The sequence below is a fragment of the Salmo trutta genome, chromosome 16 (genome assembly GCF_901001165.1).
Source record: "Salmo trutta chromosome 16, fSalTru1.1, whole genome shotgun sequence".
NCBI lineage: Eukaryota > Metazoa > Chordata > Actinopteri > Salmoniformes > Salmonidae > Salmo > Salmo trutta.
This window is the reverse complement of record NC_042972.1, coordinates 3,587,018-3,605,939: the sequence shown is the minus strand read 5'-3', so window position 1 is coordinate 3,605,939 and position 18,922 is coordinate 3,587,018. Positions and strand designations below refer to the sequence as shown.

Here is an 18,922-nt window from a genome sequence, read left to right as displayed (position 1 = left end):
CATGTTCCACTACAGATTAAGCCTCACCCTCCATGTTCCAGGGGTAGCTTCACCCTACATGTTCCAGGGGTAGATCACTACTTACCCTCCATGTTCCAGGGGTGGCTTCACCCTCCATGATCCACTACAGATAAAGCTTCACCCTCCATGTTCCAGGGGTGGCTTCACCCTCCATGTTCCACTACAGATTAAGCCTTACCCTCCATGTTCCAGGGGTGGCTTCACCCTCCATGTTCCAGGGGTGGCTTCACCCTCCATGTTCCAGGGGTAGATCACTACTTACCCTCCATGTTCCAGGGGTAGTTCACTACTTACCCTCCATGTTCCAGGGGTAGTTCACTACAGATTAAGCCTTACCCTCCATGTTCCAGGGGTAGATCACTACAGATTAAGCCTTACCCTCCATGTTCCACTACAGATAAAGCTTCACCCTCCATGTTCCAGGGGTGGTTCACTACAGATTAAGCCTTACCCTCCATGTTCCAGGGGTGGTTCACTACAGATTAAGCTTTACCCTCCATGTTCCAGGGGTAGTTCACTACAGATTAAGCTTTACCCTCCATGTTCCAGGGGTACTTCACTACAGATTAAGCTTCACCCTCCATGTTCCAGGGGTAGTTCACTACAGATAAAGCTTCACCCTCCATGTTCCAGGGGTGGTTCACTACAGATTAAGCCTTACCCTCCATGTTCCACTACAGATTAAGCCTTACCCTCCATGTTCCACTACAGATTAAGCTTCACCCTCCATGTTCCAGGGGTACTTCACTACAGATTAAGCCTTACCCTCCATGTTCCACTACAGATTAAGCCTTACCCTCCATGTTCCACTACAGATTAAGCTTCACCCTCCATGTTCCAGGGGTGGTTCACTACAGATTAAGCTTCACCCTCCATGTTCCAGGGGTAGCTCACTACAGATAAAGCTTCACCCTCCATGTTCCAGGGGTGGTTCACTACAGATTAAGCCTCACCCTCCATGTTCCAGGGGTAGTTCACTACAGATTAAGCTTCACCCTCCATGTTCCAGGGGTGGTTCACTACAGATTAAGCTTCACCCTCCATGTTCCAGGGGTGGTTCACTACAGATTAAGCCTTACCCTCCATGTTCCACTACAGATTAAGCCTTACCCTCCATGTTCCAGGGGTAGTTCACTACAGATTAAGCCTTACCCTCCATGTTCCAGGGGTAGTTCACTACAGATTAAGCTTCACCCTCCATGTTCCACTACAGATTAAGCCTTACCCTCCATGATCCACTACAGATTAAGCCTTACCCTCCATGTTCCAGGGGTGGTTCACTACAGATTAAGCTTCACCCTCCATGTTCCAGGGGTGGTTCACTACAGATTAAGCCTTACCCTCCATGTTCCACTACAGATTAAGCCTTACCCTCCATGTTCCAGGGGTGGTTCACTACTTACCCTCCATGTTCCAGGGGTGGTTCACTACAGATTAAGCCTTACCCTCCATGTTCCAGGGGTAGTTCACTACAGATTAAGCCTTACCCTCCATGTTCCACTACAGATTAAGCCTTACCCTCCATGTTCCAGGGGTGGTTCACTACAGATTAAGCCTTACCCTCCATGTTCCAGGGGTAGTTCACTACAGATAAAGCGTCACCCTCCATGTTCCAGGGGTACTTCACTACAGATTAAGCCTTACCCTCCATGTTCCAGGGGTAGTTCACTACAGATTAAGCCTTACCCTCCATGTTCCAGGGGTAGGTCACTACAGATAAAGCGTCACCCTCCATGTTCCAGATGTACTTCACTACAGATTAAGCTTCACCCTCCATGTTCCAGGGGTAGTTCACTACAGATTAAGCCTTACCCTCCATGTTCCAGGGGTGGTTCACTACAGATTAAGCTTTACCCTCCATGTTCCAGGGGTAGTTCACTACAGATTAAGCTTTACCCTCCATGTTCCAGGGGTACTTCACTACAGATTAAGCCTTACCCTCCATGTTCCAGGGGTACTTCACTACAGATTAAGCCTTACCCTCCATGTTCCACTACAGATTAAGCCTTACCCTCCATGTTCCAGGGGTACTTCACTACAGATTAAGCCTTACCCTCCATGTTCCAGGGGTAGTTCACTACAGATTAAGCCTTACCCTCCATGTTCCAGGGGTACTTCACTACAGATTAAGCCTTACCCTCCATGTTCCAGGGGTAGTTCACTACAGATTAAGCCTTACCCTCCATGTTCCAGGGGTACTTCACTACAGATTAAGCCTTACCCTCCATGTTCCACTACAGATTAAGCCTTACCCTCCATGTTCCAGGGGTAGTTCACTACAGATTAAGCCTTACCCTCCATGTTCCACTACAGATTAAGCCTTACCCTCCATGTTCCAGGGGTGGTTCACTACAGATTAAGCCTTACCCTCCATGTTCCAGGGGTAGTTCACTACAGATTAAGCCTTACCCTCCATGTTCCACTACAGATTAAGCCTTACCCTCCATGTTCCAGGGGTACTTCACTACAGATTAAGCCTTACCCTCCATGTTCCAAGGGTACTTCACTACAGATTAAGCCTTACCCTCCATGTTCCAAGGGTACTTCACTACAGATTAAGCCTTACCCTCCATGTTCCAAGGGTAGTACACTACAGATTAAGCTTTACCCTCCATGTTCCAGGGGTGGTTCACTACAGATTAAGCTTTACCCTCCATGTTCCAGGGGTAGTTCACTACAGATTAAGCCTTACCCTCCATGTTCCAGGGATAGTTCACTACAGATTAAGCCTTATCCTCCATGTTCCAGGGGTAGTTCACTACAGATTAAGCCTTACCCTCCATGTTCCAGGGGTAGGTCACTACAGATTAAGCCTTACCCTCCATGTTCCACTACAGATTAAGCCTTACCCTCCATGTTCCAGGGGTAGTTCACTACAGTTTAAGCCTTACCCTCCATGTTCCACTACAGATTAAGCCTTACCCTCCATGTTCCACTACAGATTAAGCCTTACCCTCCATGTTCCACTACAGATTAAGCTTTACCCTCCATGTTCCAGGGGTAGTTCACTACAGATTAAGCCTTACCCTCCATGTTCCAGGGGTAGTTCACTACAGATTAAGCTTTACCCTCCATGTTCCAGGGGTAGTTCACTACAGATTAAGCTTTACCCTCCATGTTCCAGGGTAGACTAAGCCAACTCTCTGCTCTGACTAGGGCTGAGAGTGGAGACAAAAGCTTTAAAGGGAACAGTCTTCTCCCCTTGTGTAGTCTATAATTGCTGTGAATAATAATGGTGTTCCATTTTACATAACAGCAGTTCGTTTAAGAAATCAAAAGTATTATCAAAGTGCTTTGGCAAATCCATTTTTAGAAAAAAGTTGTTTAAAGAAAGTTGTGCCCTTTTCAGCAGGTTTTGGAGGTCGTTCCCTGACTCTAACCCTGCCAAGCTGCGGTCCATATTATTCCTCTGGTTTTGGAGGTCCTTCCCGGACTCTAACCCTGCCAAGCTGTGGTCCATAATATTACTCTGGTTTTGGAGGTCGTTCCCTGACTCTAACCCTGCCAAGCTGCGGTCCATAATATTACTCTGGTTTTGGAGGTCGTTCCCTGACTCTAACCCTGCCAAGCTGCGGTCCATATTATTACTGTGATCCTTACCTTGGTAATGCTGCAGTAATTTGTTGGTCCTGATGTCCCAGACCTTGACAGTGTTGTCTGTGCTTGCTGCAGCAATGCACGTTCCACTGGGGTGGAAGTCAGTGTAGTTCACATACCTAGAAAACAAGAAAGAAACAGACAATCTGTCAACATAGCATATACAGCTGAAGTAGGAAGTTTCCATACACCTTTAGCCAAGTACATTTAAACTCAGTTTCACACAGTCCCTGACATTTAATCCAAGTAAAAATTCCCTGTTTTAGGTCAGTTAGGATCAACACTTTATTTTAAGAATGTGAAATGTCAGAATAATAGTAGAGAGAATGATTTATTCCAGTTTTTATTTCTTTCATCACATTCCCAGCGGGTCGGAAGTTTGCATACACTCAATTAGTATTTGGTAGCATTGCCTTTAAATTGTTTAACTTGGATCAAACCTTTCGGGTAGCCTTCCATAAGCTTCCCACAATATCTTGAGTGAATTTTGGCCCATTCCTCCTGACAGAGCTGGTGTAACTGAGTCAGGTTTGTAGGCCTCCTTGCTCACACATGTTTTTCAGTTCTGCCCACAACTTTTCTACAGGATTGAGGTCAGGGCTTTGTGATGGCCACTCCAATACCTTGACTTTATTGTCCTTAAGCCATTTGCCACAACTTTGGAAGTATGCTTGGGGTCATTGTCCATTTGGAAGACCCATTTGCGACCAAGCTTTAACTTCCTGACTGATGTCTTGAGATGTTGCTTCAATATATCCACATAATTTTCAGTTCTATTTTTCTTTCATCAGACCAGAGGACATTTCTCCAAAAAGTACGATCTTTGTCCCCATGTGCAGTTGCAAACCGTAGTCTGGCTTTTTTATGGCGGTTTTGGAGCAGTGGCTTCTTCCTTGCTGAGCGGCCTTTCAAGTTATGTCGATATAGGACTCGTTTTACTGTGGATATAGATACTTTTGTACCGGTTTCCTCCAGCATCTTCACAAGGTCCTTTGATGATGTTCTAGAATTGATTTACACTTTTTGCACCAAAGTACGTTCATCTCTAGGAGACAGAACACGTCTCCTTCCTGAGTGGTATGACGGCTGCATGGTCGCATGGTGTTTATACTTGCGCACTATTGTTTGTACAGATGAACATGGTACCTTCAGGCGTTTGGAAATTGCTCCCAAGGATGATCCAGACTTGAGGAGGTCTACAATTGTGGAGGTCTTGGCTGATTTCTTTTGATTTTTCCCATGATGTCAAGCAAAGAGGCACTGAGTTTGAAGGTAGGCCTTGAAATACATCCACAGGTACACCTCCAATTGACTCAAATGATGTCAATTAGCCTATCAGAAGCTTCTAAAGCCATGACATCATTTTCTGCAATTTTCCAAGCTGTTTAAAGGCACAGTCAACTTAGTGTATGTAAACTTCTGACCCACTGGAATTGTGATACAGTGAATTATAAGTGAAATAATCTGTCTGTAAACAATTGTTGGAAAAATGACTTGTGTCATGCACAAAGTAGATGTCTTAACCGACTTGGCAAAACTATATCGTTTGTTAACAAGAAATTTGTGGAGTGGTTGAAAAACAAGTTTTAATGACTCTAAGCTAAGTGTATGTAAACTTCCCACTTCAACTGTAAACACAAGGACAATGGATAAACAACATGACATGTACAGTACCAGTCAAAAGTTTGGACACACCTACTCATTCAAGGACTTTTCTTTATTTTTACATTGCAGAACAATAGTGAAGACATCAAAACTATGAAATAACACATATGGAATCATGTAGTAAGCAAAAAAGTGATAAACAAATCAAAATAAATGTCATATTTGAGATTCTTCAAAGTAGCAACCCTTTGCCTTGATGACAACTTTGCACACTCTTGGCATTCTCTCAACCAGCATCACCTGGAATGCTTTTCCAACAGTCTTGAAGGTGTTCCCACATATGCTGAGCACTTGTTGGCTGCTTTTCCTTCAATCTGCTGTCCAACTCATCCAAACCATCTCAATTGGATTGAGGTCGGGTGATTGTGGAGGCCAGGTCATCTGATGCAGCAATCCATCACCCTCCGTCTTGATCAAATAGCCCTTACACAGCCTGGAGGTGTGTTGGGTCATTGTCCTATTGAAAAACAAATGATAGTCCCACTAAGCGCCAACCAGATGGGATGGCGTATCGCTGCAGAATGTTGTTATACCCATGCTAGTTAAGTGTGCCTTGAATTCTAAATAAATCACTGACAGTATGACCAGCAAAGCATCCAAACATCACACCTCCTCCTCCATGCTTCACGATGGGAACCACACATCCGGAGAGCATCCGTTCACCTACTCTGCGTCTCACAAAGACACGGCGGTTGGAACCAAAACTCTCAAATTTGGACTCATCTGACCAAAGGATAGATTTCCACTGGTCTAATGTCCATTGCTCATGTTTCTTGTCCCAAGCAAGTCTCTTCTTGCTATTGGCGTCCTTTAGTAGGGGTTTCTTTGCAGCAATTTGACCATGAAGACCTGATTCACACAGTCTCCTCTGAACAGTTGATGTTGAGATGTGTCTGTTACTTGAACTCTGTGAAGCATTTATTTGGGCTGCAATCTGAGGCTGGTAACTCTAATGAACTTATCCTCAGCAGCAGAGGTAACTCTGGGTCTTCCTTTCCTGTGGCGGTCCTCATGAGAGCCAGTTTCATCATAGCGCTTCATGGTTTTTGCGACTGAACTTGAAGAAACTTTAAAAGTTCTTGAAATGTTCCAGATTGACTGACCGTCATGTCTTAAAGTAATGATGGACTGTCGTTTCTCTGCTTATTTGAGCTGTTCTTGCCATAATATGGACTTGGTCTTCAGGTGACTACCTCATGAAGCTGGTTGAGAGAATGCCAAGAGCTTGCAAAGTTGTCATCAAGGCAAAGGGTGGCTACTTTGAAGAATCTCAAATATAAAATATATTTTGATTTGTTTAAAACTTTTTTGGTTACTACATGATTCCATGTGTAAAATTTCATAGTTTTGATGTTTTCACTATTATTAAACAATGTAGAAAATAGTAAAAATAAAGAAAAACCCTTGAATGAGTAGGTGTCAAAAGGTTTGAGTGTGTGTGTGTGTGTGTGTGTGTGTGTGTGTGTGTGTGTGTGTGTGTGTGTGTGTGTGTGTGTGTGTGTGTGTGTGTGTGTGATAGAGAGAGTGAGAGATACATACACAGAATACACACAGTGCATTTGGAAGTATTCATTTACACATTTTGTTACGTTACAGCCTTATTCTAAAATGGATTAAATGAATTTTAATGAATTTTTTAATGAATCTAGATACAATACCCCAAAATGACATAATGGTTTGTAGAAATGTTTATGAAACATAAAAAAACAGAAATACCTTATTTACATAAGTATTCAGACCCTTTGCTATGAGACTCAAAATTGAGCTCAGGTGCATCCTGTTTCCATTGATCATCCTTGAGATGGTTCTACAATTTGGAGTCCACCTGCAGTAAATTCAATTGATTGGACATGATTTGGAAAGGCACACACCTGTCTATATAAAGGTCCCACAGTTGACAGTGGATGTCAGAGCAAAAACCAAGCCATGAGATAAAAGGAATTGTCCATGGGGCTCCGAGACAGGATTGTGTCGAGGCACAGATCTGGGGAAGGGTACCAAAAAATGTCTGCACCATTGAAGGTCCCCAAGAACACAGTGGCGTCCATCATTTTAAAATGAAAGAAGTTTGAAAACCACCAAGACTATTCCTAGAGCTGGCCGCCAGGCCGAACTGAGCAATTGGGGCAGAAGGGCCTTGGTCAGAAAGGTGACCAAGAACCCGATGGTCACTCTGACAGAGCTCTAGAGTTCCTCTGTGTAGATGGGAGAACCTTCCAAAAGGACAACCATCTCTGCAGCACTCCATCAATCAGGCCTTTATGGCCACTCCTTAGTAAAAGGCACATGACAGCCCGCTTGGCGTTTGCCAAAAGGCACCTAAAGGACTCTCAGACGATGAGAAACAAGATTCTTTGGTCTGATGAAACCAAGAGAACTCTTTGGCCTAAATGCCAAGCGTCACATCTTGAGGAAACCTGGCACCATCCCTACGGTGAAGCATGGTGGTTGCAGCATCATGCTGTGGGGTTGTTTTTCAACAGCAGGGGCTGGGAGACTAGTCAGGATCGAGGGAAAGGAGCAAATTGCAAAGAGATCCTTGATGAAAACCTGCTCTTGAGTGCTCAGGACCTCAGAGTGGGGTGAAGGTTCACCTTCCAACAGGACAACGACCCTAAGCACACTGCCAAGACAACGCAGGAGAGGCTTCGGGAAAAGTCTCTGAATGTCCTTGAGTGGCCTAGCCAGAGCCCAGACTTGAACCCGATCGAACATCTCTGGAGAGACCTGAAAATAACTGCAGCGACGCTCACTATCCAACCTGACAGAGCTTGAGAGGATCTGCAGAGAAGAATGGAGGAAATTCCCCAAATACAGGTATGCCAAGTTTGTAGCGTCATACCGAAGAAGACTCGAGGCTGTAAACACCGCCAAACGTTCTTCAACAAAGAACAGAGTAAAGGGTCTGAATACTTATGTAAATGTATTTTTCAGTTTTAAACTTCCTTTTAATTTGAAACTTTTCTAAAAACCTGTTTTTCTTTTGTCATTATGGGGGTATTGTGATGTCATTATGGGGGTATTGTGATGTCATTATGGGGGTATTGTGATGTCATTATGGGGGTATTGTGATGTCATTATGGGGGTATTGTGATGTCATTATGGGGGTATTGTGTGTAGATTGATGAGGGGTAAATCTATTTAATCCATTTTAGAATAAGGTTGTAACGTAACAAAATGTGGGAAAAAGTCAAGGGCTTTGAATACTTTCCGAATGCACTGTATACGGATTAAGCCTTACCCTCCATGTTCCAGGGGTACGTCACTACAGCTTAAGCCTTACCCTCCATGTTCATAGAATGAGTGGATACACTCCTGACTGTTCTTGTCCCAGATCTTAATGCTCTTGTCGTCACTGGCCGATACGATCAACCTGCCGTCTGGTGAAAACCTGAAGACAGAAAGGACCAACAATGTGGGGGTGCATGGCATACGCACTGAACAAAAATACACTATTTCAAATACTATACTTCAGTTATAACTTGTAAAAGTTGTATAATGCTTTAAAAAATGTACATAAAGCCTGTTTTAATATTTGTGTGTTATGAGAGAAACAGTACCAGATAGCCTGATCTCAGATCTGTTGGATGCCGTCTTGCTAAATCCTATGTTCATTGTCATAGAGAGCACAAACAGATCTGAGACCAGGCTAAGAAACAGATTGTTCATTCCATACAGCCATCGTAAATCATAACGTTGTTGTGAGGGTAAAAACAGGTTATCGTTTTTCATACTTGGCACAGCGGACCCAGTTGATGTGTTGGTTGAGAGAGAAAAGGAATTTCTGTCTGTGAACGGTCCAAACTTTGAGAGTTTTGTCGTCGGAGGCGGTGACCAAGGTCTGTCCGTCACCGGAGAAACTGACACTGCGGACCGTTCCGGTGTGGGCTCGGAACACTGTGGACTCGCCCTTACTGACAGGAAGAAACAGAGGAATTATGACCCCTCCCCCCCAGGCCCAATTTCCTGACCAACTGAGTTTTTCTTATTCTACTCATAGCTATCGTGGCATTACAAAATTAAATCAAAATGTAATTGTATTTGTCAAGTAAAACGACAGGAGCTTCGTCTATCAATAATACTTAGACACAAATCTGTGCGTAAACCATGCGTGGGACCATTTCACACTCAAAATATGAGATTTATCATTATGAACGTTTGTTTGATTTTGCGTCAATTTTACACAAAGCCACAACCATGTATATGCACAGTGGCAAGTGGTGGATTAAGGTAACTACTTGTCAAGCGTCAAACAGGGAAAATATTTGTTGAAAATGTGTACAATTGTGAGTAATTATTTCAAATAACTTGTAATTTTTTTTATTACATTTTTATTTCCATTTTTTTTTACAATAATAACCAATAGAGTCATTTGTTAAATTAGAGGCAAGTGTGAAAGGTAAACCATTGTGTAAATGCTATTTGAAAAAAGACGGAGGCAATAGGAGATCCAATGAGAGATGTCTGATCTGCTCTGTCAGGAAGATCCGGCACAAGCTTCACAGGGAGCGCGCGTGTTTTTTTTTAGGAGACTGGTGGGAACGTTTTCTGCAGAAAGTACAGATTGGTTTTGGGAAACGATGTCTGACGAGCCAATCTTATAGGATTTTTTTATGGAAGGGATTTAAGGTCTAATTTAAAAATAAAAAAAAGGCAAACATGTCATTCCGGTGGACTAGTGCTAAGTGCTATTACCAATCCTCTGTTTTTCAGCATTGGGAACTTCTCAGCTGGAGCTGATTGACGTCTCACAGCCATTCGATGAGCCAATGTTTTAGATGCAATAATAAAAAAATAAAAAACAGAACAGTAGTAACACACAGTTTCCATGGCACCAACAGGTTGAAGTCAAGAGGGGGTTTCTTTGCCATGATGCCATCAATGGGTTTCCCCATTACAAAACAGAGTGATAGAGACAGCGACCACATGGCCATAAAAGCACCACCCCCCCCCTCAAAAAAAGGATTTCAACTAACGTTAACGGAATGCGTTTCCCCTCTTTATTCTTTATGATATGTGACGTGCAGAAGACGCTGCTGAATGTCTTGGCCAGGTGGAACATATGACTCGTTCGTTCTGCCAGAACAGCAATGTTGGCCAATAAGCCTACAGGAAGGAGCTGTTGAGGATGGATGGCTTTATTAGTGATAGAGGTTGACCGATTATGATTTAACGCCGATACCGATTGTTGGATGGCCAATAAAGCCGATGCCGATTAAATCGGCCGATATTTTTGCTGTTGTAATAATGACAATTACAACAATACTGAATAAACACTTATTTTAACTTAATATAATACATCAATAAAATCTATTTAGACTCAAATAAATAATGAAACATGTTCAATTTGGTTTAAATAATGCAAAAACAAAGTGTTGGAGAAGAAAGTAAAAGTGCAATATGAGCCATGTAAAAAAGCTAACATTTAAGTTCCTTGCTCAGAACATGAGAACATATGAAAGCTGGTGGTTCCTTTTAACATGAGTCTTCAATATTCCCAGGTAAGTTTTAGGTTGTAGTTATTATAGGACTATTTCTCTCTATACGATTTGTATTTCATATACCTTTGACTATTGGATGTTCTTATAGGCACTTTAGTATTGCCAGTATAACAGTATAGCTTCCGTCCCTCTCCTCGCTCCTACCTGGGCTCGAACCAGGAACACATCGACAACAGCCACCCTCGAAGCAGCGTTACCCATGTAGAGGAAGGGAAACAACTACTCCAAGTCTCAGAGCGAGTGACGTTTTAAACGCTATTAGTGCGCACCCCGCTAACTAGCTAGCCATTTCACATCGGTTACACCAGCCTCATCTTGGGAGTTGGCAGGCTTGAAGGGGTGGGTATAATTTGTGGAACGTTCCAACAGGAATCTGTTCCAAAAAATGTAAAGTAAAGGTTGCCAAGCAACAACGCATACAAAGTAGCAACGCATACAAACCTAGCTAACTAGCTACCGAATAGGCATCAACTCACCACATAGCTTATCCTTAATGTTTGTCCATAGGCAACCAGAGTGAGGACAGACATTTTTCGGAATAAACGTGATGAGTGAAAAACGCTGGTGCCTACCACCGCTCAGTCAGACTGCTCTATCAAATCATAGACTTAATTATAACATAATAAAACACACAGAAATACGAGCCTTTGGTCATTAATATGGTCGTATCCGGAAACTATCATCTCATCTCGTGGAGTGCAATGTAAGGCAGGTGGTTAGAGCTTTGGACTAGTAACCAAGGTTACAAAAACGAATCCCCCCTGAACAAGGCAGTTAGCCCCCGTTCCTAGGCCGTCATTGAAAATAAGAATGTTCTTAATCTGACTTGCCTAGTTAAATAAAGGTGTTAAAAAAAAAAAAAAATACAAAAAGAAAAAGACAAATCGGTGTCCAAAAATACCGATTACCGATTGTTATGAAAACTTGAAATCGGCCCTAATTAATCGGCCATTCCGATTAATCGGTCGACCTCTAATTAGTGAATGTTGACAACTCATTTGAAGTATATTTGCCATCTATAAAGCAACTTGAATTGTCCTAATGGTTCTCTCTTTGTAGCTGTGTTTTATATTTTAACTGGTCAAACCACAACTGAGTGAGTCAAATCAAACCTTTTGGTTGTACTCAGTCTCTGACACTAATACCTCTATTTCAGTCACAGAAAAGTTTGTTATTCTTTGTTTTTTTTTTTGGTTGCGCCGTTGTTATTTCATGGTACAGCGTTGTATATTCTCCCCCCTACAGGCTTTAAAAGGGGTGATTATCACCATATATGGTTAATTAAGGGGCGTTTCGAAATTCAAAAACCAGCCAAGGTCGTGCACGAGCACTGAGGCTAAGAACAATTGGTATGCATCAACAGTTATATCCTACAGGTGTGCGTGTGAAGCTAGTAGGATCGTTTGATAAAAATATATATATATTTGCGTACAAACATTCAAAATGGCATTCATAAGTAATATTTTAAAATAGTTTCTATGCAATATTGATAAATGAGGCCGCAGATGTAGTTTTAATGACTCCAACCTAAGTGTACATAAACTTCCGACTTCAACTGTATTTAGCAGTCTTATGGCTTGGGGGTAGAAGCTGTTCAGCATCCTGTTGGTTCCAGACTTGGCGCTCCGGTACCGCTTGCCGTGCGGTAGCAGAGAGAACAGTCTATGACTTGGGTGGCTGGAGTCTTTGACAATTTTTAGGGTCTTCCTCTGACACCGCCTAGTATAAAGCTCATGGATGACAGGGAGCTTGGCCCCAGTGATGTGCTGGGCCGTACGCACTACCCTCTGTAGCGGTTTGTGGTCGAATGCAAAGCAGTTGCCATGCCAAGCGGTGATGCAACAAGTCAAGAAGCAGATGGGGCGTGCTCAGCCCTCCGTTTCCTGTAGTCCACGATCAGCTCCTTTGTCTTGCTGATGTTGAAGGAAAGGTTGTTGTCCTAGCACCATACTGCCAGGTCATTGACCTCCTCCCTATAGGCTTTCTCATCGTTGTTGGTGATCAGGCCCACCACCGTCGTGTTGTCAGCAAACTTTAATGATGGTGTTGGAGTCGTGCGCGGCCATGCAGTCATGGGTGAACAGGGAGTACAGGAAGGGACTAAGCACGCACCCCTGAGGGGGCCCCGTGATGAGGATCAGCGTGGCAGACCTGTTGCTGCCTACCCTCACCACCTGGGGGGCGGCCCATCAGGAAGTCCAGGATCTAGTTGCAGAGGGAGGTGTTTAGTCCCAGGGTCCTTAGCTTAGTGATGAGCTTGGAGGACACTATGGTGTGGAACGCTGAGCATTCTCACATAGATGTTCCTCTTGCACAGGTCCATTGTGTTATGTGAGAGAAGGTACTACCCCATGCTCTCTGAAGGTTTTCACTCCAACACTCTGCAGCATGACAGACTCGTCATGTAAATATTTCATCAAGTCTTAGAGAGTGTAGTACATTCTATGAGTGTGTGTGTGTGTGTCTATTGAACCTTTATTTTGACAGGAAATTCATACTGAGACTAGGGTCTATTTTACAGATGAGCCCTTCATAAATACATCAAACACATACAATACACACAATTAGAACAATAAAAATAGAAAAACAGACACATTTATCAACACAGAGGTGTCTGATCATGACTCTGAACTGATCCAGTAGGGTCCAGAACATCTCATTCCAGAGAGTTCTGTGAGTTGATCCACGTAAAGCAGACAACAAGAACTAAAAGCAGCTCTGTGGAGACCGAAGGGCCTTCCAATGTTTTTTTGTTTTGTTGTGTTATTCAAGCCTGAGACTGAGTTTGGTAATTTGCAAGTATAAATTGAATTAATGATGACAGATACAAATAGGAAGTTTCTGCATGAGTGCTTTGTATAAAAACACAAAAAAATGCTGCTCTCCTTACATAGAAAGGCCCAAACCACTTTTTGATACAAAGCACAATGGTGAGTTCTAGAACTAGCACCAGTAATAAACCTAAGGGAACAATGGTGAGTTCTAGAACCAGCACCAGTAATAAACCTAAGGGAACAATGGTGAGTTCTAGAACCAGCACCAGTAATAAACCTAAGGGAACAATGGTGAGTTCTAGAACCAGCACCAGTAATAAACCTAAGGGAACAATGGTGAGTTCTAGAACCAGCACCAGTAATAAACCTAAGGGAACAATGGTGAGTTCTAGAACCAGCACCAGTAATAAACCTAAGGGAACAATGGTGAGTTCTAGAACCAGCACCAGTAATAAACCTAAGGGAACAATGGTGAGTTCTACAACCATCACCAATAATAAACCTAAAGGAACAATGGTGAGTTCTACAACCATCACCAATAATAAACCTAAGGGAACAATGGTGAGTTCTACAACCATCACCAATAATAAACCTAAAGGAACAATGGTGAGTTCTACAACCATCACCAATAATAAACCTAAGGGAACAATGGTGAGTTCTAGAACCAGCACCAGTAATAGACCTAAGGGAACAACGGTGAGTTCTAGAACCAGCACCAGTAATAGACCTAAGGGAACAATGGTGAGTTCTACAACCATCATCAGTAATACACCTAAGGGAACAATGGTGAGTTCTAGAACCAGCACCAGTAATAGACCTAAGGGAACAATGGTGAGTTCTACAACCATCATCAGTAATACACCTAAGGGAACAATGGTGAGTTCTAGAACCAGCACCAGTAATAGACCTAAGGGAACAATGGTGAGTTCTAGAACCATCATCAGTAATACACCTAAGGGAACAATGGTGAGTTCTAGAACCAGCACCAGTAATAGACCTAAGGGAACAATGGTGAGTTCTAGAACTAGCACCAGTAATAAACCTAAGGGAACAATGGTGAGTTCTACAACCATCACCAATAATAAACCTAAGGGAACAATGGTGAGTTCTAGAACCATCACCAGTAATAAACCTAAGGGAACAATGGTGAGTTCTACAACCATCACCAATAATAAACCTAAGGGAACAATGGAAAACAGCATCTAGCTGTATATAGATAATATCCCAGAATCTAAAATAGACATGAAAGTGTCCTGGACAATATCTTTCCTATTAACTAAAGTCAGACAGGCTTTGTTTCTGTAAATCAAACCAACTTTAAACTTCTTCACCAGCTCAGTGACATGTTTTTTTTTAAATTACAGTGTCATCAAGCCAGATGCCAAGATATTTGTAGGAAGGAAGTCGCTCAGTTTGAAAGCAGTGCTTCAGCAGCAGTCAGATGTTACAGTGGGTTATTCCTGGGATACGGTCCTCTCAGATAACACACGCTCCACATACTACAAAAATGTAATTCACATACAACTAAATGGAAAACTGCTGGACTGAATGGGAAAATCTGTTCAATCGAAGTGCTGTTGAAAAATTGAGCACTTCTCCAAGTCGCCTAGACTACAAACTTCCTAGCACTTCCTCTCCAAGCCGCCTAGGCTACAAACTTCCTCTCCAAGCCGCCTAGGCTACAAACTTCCTCTCCAAGCCGCCTAGGCTACAAACTTCCTCTCCAAGCCGCCTAGGCTCAGTTGGTAGAGCATGGTGTTTGCAACGCCAGGGTTGTGGGTTCGATTCCCACGGGGGACCAGTACGGTAAAAAAAAATGTAAAAACTGTAAGTCGCTCTGGATAAGAGCGTCTGCTAAATGACTAAAATGTAAATGTAAAATGTAGGCTACAAACTTCCTCTCCAAGCCGCCTAGGCTACAAACTTCCTATCTCCATTCAGACAAATCCATTATTCACACTTCACTGTCTAGCCATTCTTTCCACCATAGATTCTTCTATTCACACATCATGTTATAGAAGGAGAAGGCTGCAGCACCAGAGCGTGAGCGTGTTCTCCATTGTCAGATCTTACACCAGTAAGAGCATAGTTAACATCTTCCCTCTCTTTTCCATTAAACACATGTGGAGACACATGACTGTCTAGGTTTCAGAGGCAGTCCTGCATGGTTGAGTGACTAAGGTTCTCCTCTGTCTGGCTGATTTATTCACACAACCTTCAGATTATAAAAGGTCTAATAAAACATGCCTTTTATGAACACTCACACTTTACTACTAGCAGAGACTTTGCTGATAGCTACTTTATTGAGGAAATGTACTCACTATGACTGATATATGTGGTTGCCCCTCCTAGCTACCTTAAGATGAATGTACTAACTGTACGTCGCTCTGGATAAGAGATCTGCTAAATGACACAAATGTAAAATGTAACATCACTGCCACCCAGCGGCAATATGTGGCATAAATTATTTATGGGAAGTGTATAATAGCCACATCTTCAATTCTATCTTTTAAAAACATTTTTTCTATTTATTTAACTAGGCAAGTAGGTTAAGAACAAATTCTTATTTACAATGACGGCCTACCGGGGGTTAACAGTGGGTTAACTGCCTTGTTCAGGGGCAGAACGACCTTGTCAGCTCATGGGATTCGATCCAGCAACCTTTCGGTTACCGGCCCAACGGCAAAGGCTACCTGCCGGCCCCAAACAATGTATGGGGGGGTGAGAGACTTACACACTGGGCACCCAGAGGCGGACAGTCTTGTCCCTGGAAGCTGAGGCCACCAGATGTCCGGAGGGAGAGAACTGGACTGACGTCACAGCGTCTTTATGTCCCACAAACCGATAGGCTCTCATTTGGGACTTCAAGTTCCAGATCATGAGACAGGAGTCCATGGAGCCGGTCGCTGGAGACAACAAGAACATAGACATATTATCAGTTCATTATATTATCAGTTAGCTATAATATATATAAATGGAGCCTGTAACTGGAGCAACCAAGATCAGAGACATAAAGAAGTTAGTCGAGCGGCGTCACTACAGACACCCTGGTTCGAATCCAGGCTGTATCACAACCGGCTGTGATTGGGAGTCCCGTAGGGCAGCGCGCAATTGGCCCAGTGTCGTCCAGGTTTGGCCGGTGTAAGCCACCATTGTAAATAAGAATTTGTTCTTAACTGACTTGAACTAGTTAAATAAAAGGTTAAATTAAACAAATATTTACAAATGTCAACACTCACTGGATTCTACCCACTCATACCAACACACATATTAACTTCACATAGTCTGCTGCTACTCTTATTATCTATCCTGATTGCCTAGTCCCTTTTATCCCTACCTACATGTACATATTACCTCAATTACCTCATAGCCCTTCACATTGTTTCAGTACTGGTAATCCTTGTATATAGTCTTATTATTGTTATTTCTACTGTTTCCTTTTTTGCAAATTTCTCTTGCTTTTTAACTCTGCATTGTTGGGAAGAGCTCATAAGTAAACATATTACGGGTAAACGTCTACACCTGTAGTATTGGGCGCATGTATCAAATATATTTGATTTTTATTTTTATTTGAATGATTGACGAACAACAACACTTACCAATTTGTTTCATGTTACAGTTGAAGTCAACGCTTGTTATGGTGTCTCTGTGGCCCTTGAAGTGCCTCTCCAGGGTTGGGTCATCCTAACAATGTGAAAGGAAGACGTTTACAGTATTAGCGGGTCAGTTGATTGGTTGGCAACTCATCATCATCATCATCATCATGTTTACTTACCAATGCGGAAGTCATCTTCAGATGATGGACAAACGCAACTCCCTCAGAAAACAACTAGCTAGCTGCCTAGTAAGCTAGCAAACTGTTCTCAAATACAGTAACGTTCAGCACAAATAGATAATAATAATTTATGTGCAACACAAGGCATTGTTTACAAATTCACTGGGTGGCTTGTCAGCTGCTTGGTTACCAAGGCCAACTCATTATCCACAACGTTAGATACCGTAACCTAGCGTTCTTCCTGGCTTCAATACGCACGATAAGCAAAACTGTCGGTCATTAAAATGTTTCCGTACATCCAAAGTTCCGAGACGAGTTATAATTAGCTAATTATTTTTCATAAAACAGTGTCGTTTGATGTTTTTTTTTTTGCTATATCACCTGCTGCTTACAAACGCTAGAAGTCGACGTCGCTGACAACAGACTCCAGTGTCGTTTGAGTTTGCGCGCCGCATCGAGCGCCAACTTCGGTTGAGAATTTTAAAGGGGAAGGTGATGTCGTAATGTAATTGGCCGACCAAAATACAACTGTAATCAACGCCACAGACACCAGGGGTCAGTAGAATCTCGTTGGTAAAAGGTCACTTTATACAAGTTTACTTTAACCAGGGTTGCTCTAGCAAAATACATTTGGACGTATTAAACAATATAATAAATTGCAGACTGCAGAACTATACTTGCTGGAGCATAAAATAAAGAATATTTTAACTATTTTCTGAGATCCCTGCAAGCCGTCACATATCATTTTCCACCTCCCGTAGGGCTCCACAATTAATCGAATTCACATGGAAATCACAATATTGACATGTTTAATATTCATACCGCAAGAAATACATATCATAGCCATATTGCATGCAAAGTGGCAATGCATTTTTTTGGAGGGGGGGGGCTGTTTTGCATGTTATTTTGGCATTAATGCGTGTCACATATCAGTTTGCAAACAATGTAATAAAAAATATCATTGCCTTAATAAAGCCGCATACAAACATGGACTCTTTTTTGTTTTCTAGAGTAAAGCAGCTCCAATATACAGGTGTTTCAGCCCAGCTCAGTGCTTTCTGTGGTGGTGGGGCAGCCAGAGGAATATACAGGTGTTTCAGCCCAGCTCAGTGCTTTCTGTGGTGGTGGGGCAGCCAGAGGAATATACAGGTGTTTCAGCCCAGCTCAGTGCTTTCTGTGGTGGTGGAGGGGCAGCCAGAGGAATATACAGGTGTTTCAGCCCAGCTCAGTGCTTTCTGTGGTGGAGGGGCAGCCAGAGGAATATACAGGTGTTTCAGCCCAGCTCAGTGCTTTCTGTGGTGGAGGGGCAGCCAGAGGAATATACAGGTGTTTCAGCCCAGCTCAGTGCTTTCTGTGGTGGTGGGGCAGCCAGAGGAATATACAGGTGTTTCAGCCCAGCTCAGTGCTTTCTGTGGTGGTGGGGCAGCCAGAGGAATATACAGGTGTTTCAGCCCAGCTCAGTGCTTTCTGTGGTGGTGGGGCAGCCAGAGGAATATACAGGTGTTTCAGCCCAGCTCAGTGCTTTCTGTGGTGGTGGAGGGGCAGCCAGAGGAATATACAGGTGTTTCAGCCCAGCTCAGTGCTTTCTG

At 42.9% G+C, this 18,922-nt stretch overlaps 1 protein-coding gene across 1 annotated transcript in view; it reads right to left on the bottom strand.

Annotated features, from left to right (window-relative positions):
• Nucleotides 1-17,806, bottom strand: part of poc1a (POC1 centriolar protein A) — a gene marked incomplete in the record, with an annotated part of 93,730 nt that extends 75,924 nt beyond the window's left edge. Inside the window, 6 exon segments of the mRNA XM_029692813.1 lie at nt 3,622-3,737; nt 8,567-8,674; nt 9,018-9,197; nt 16,293-16,464; nt 17,158-17,242; nt 17,334-17,806. Of these exon segments, the coding sequence (XP_029548673.1) occupies nt 3,622-3,737; nt 8,567-8,674; nt 9,018-9,197; nt 16,293-16,464; nt 17,158-17,242; nt 17,334-17,348 (676 nt within the window).
• Between the last annotated feature and the right edge of the window lie 1,116 nt (nt 17,807-18,922).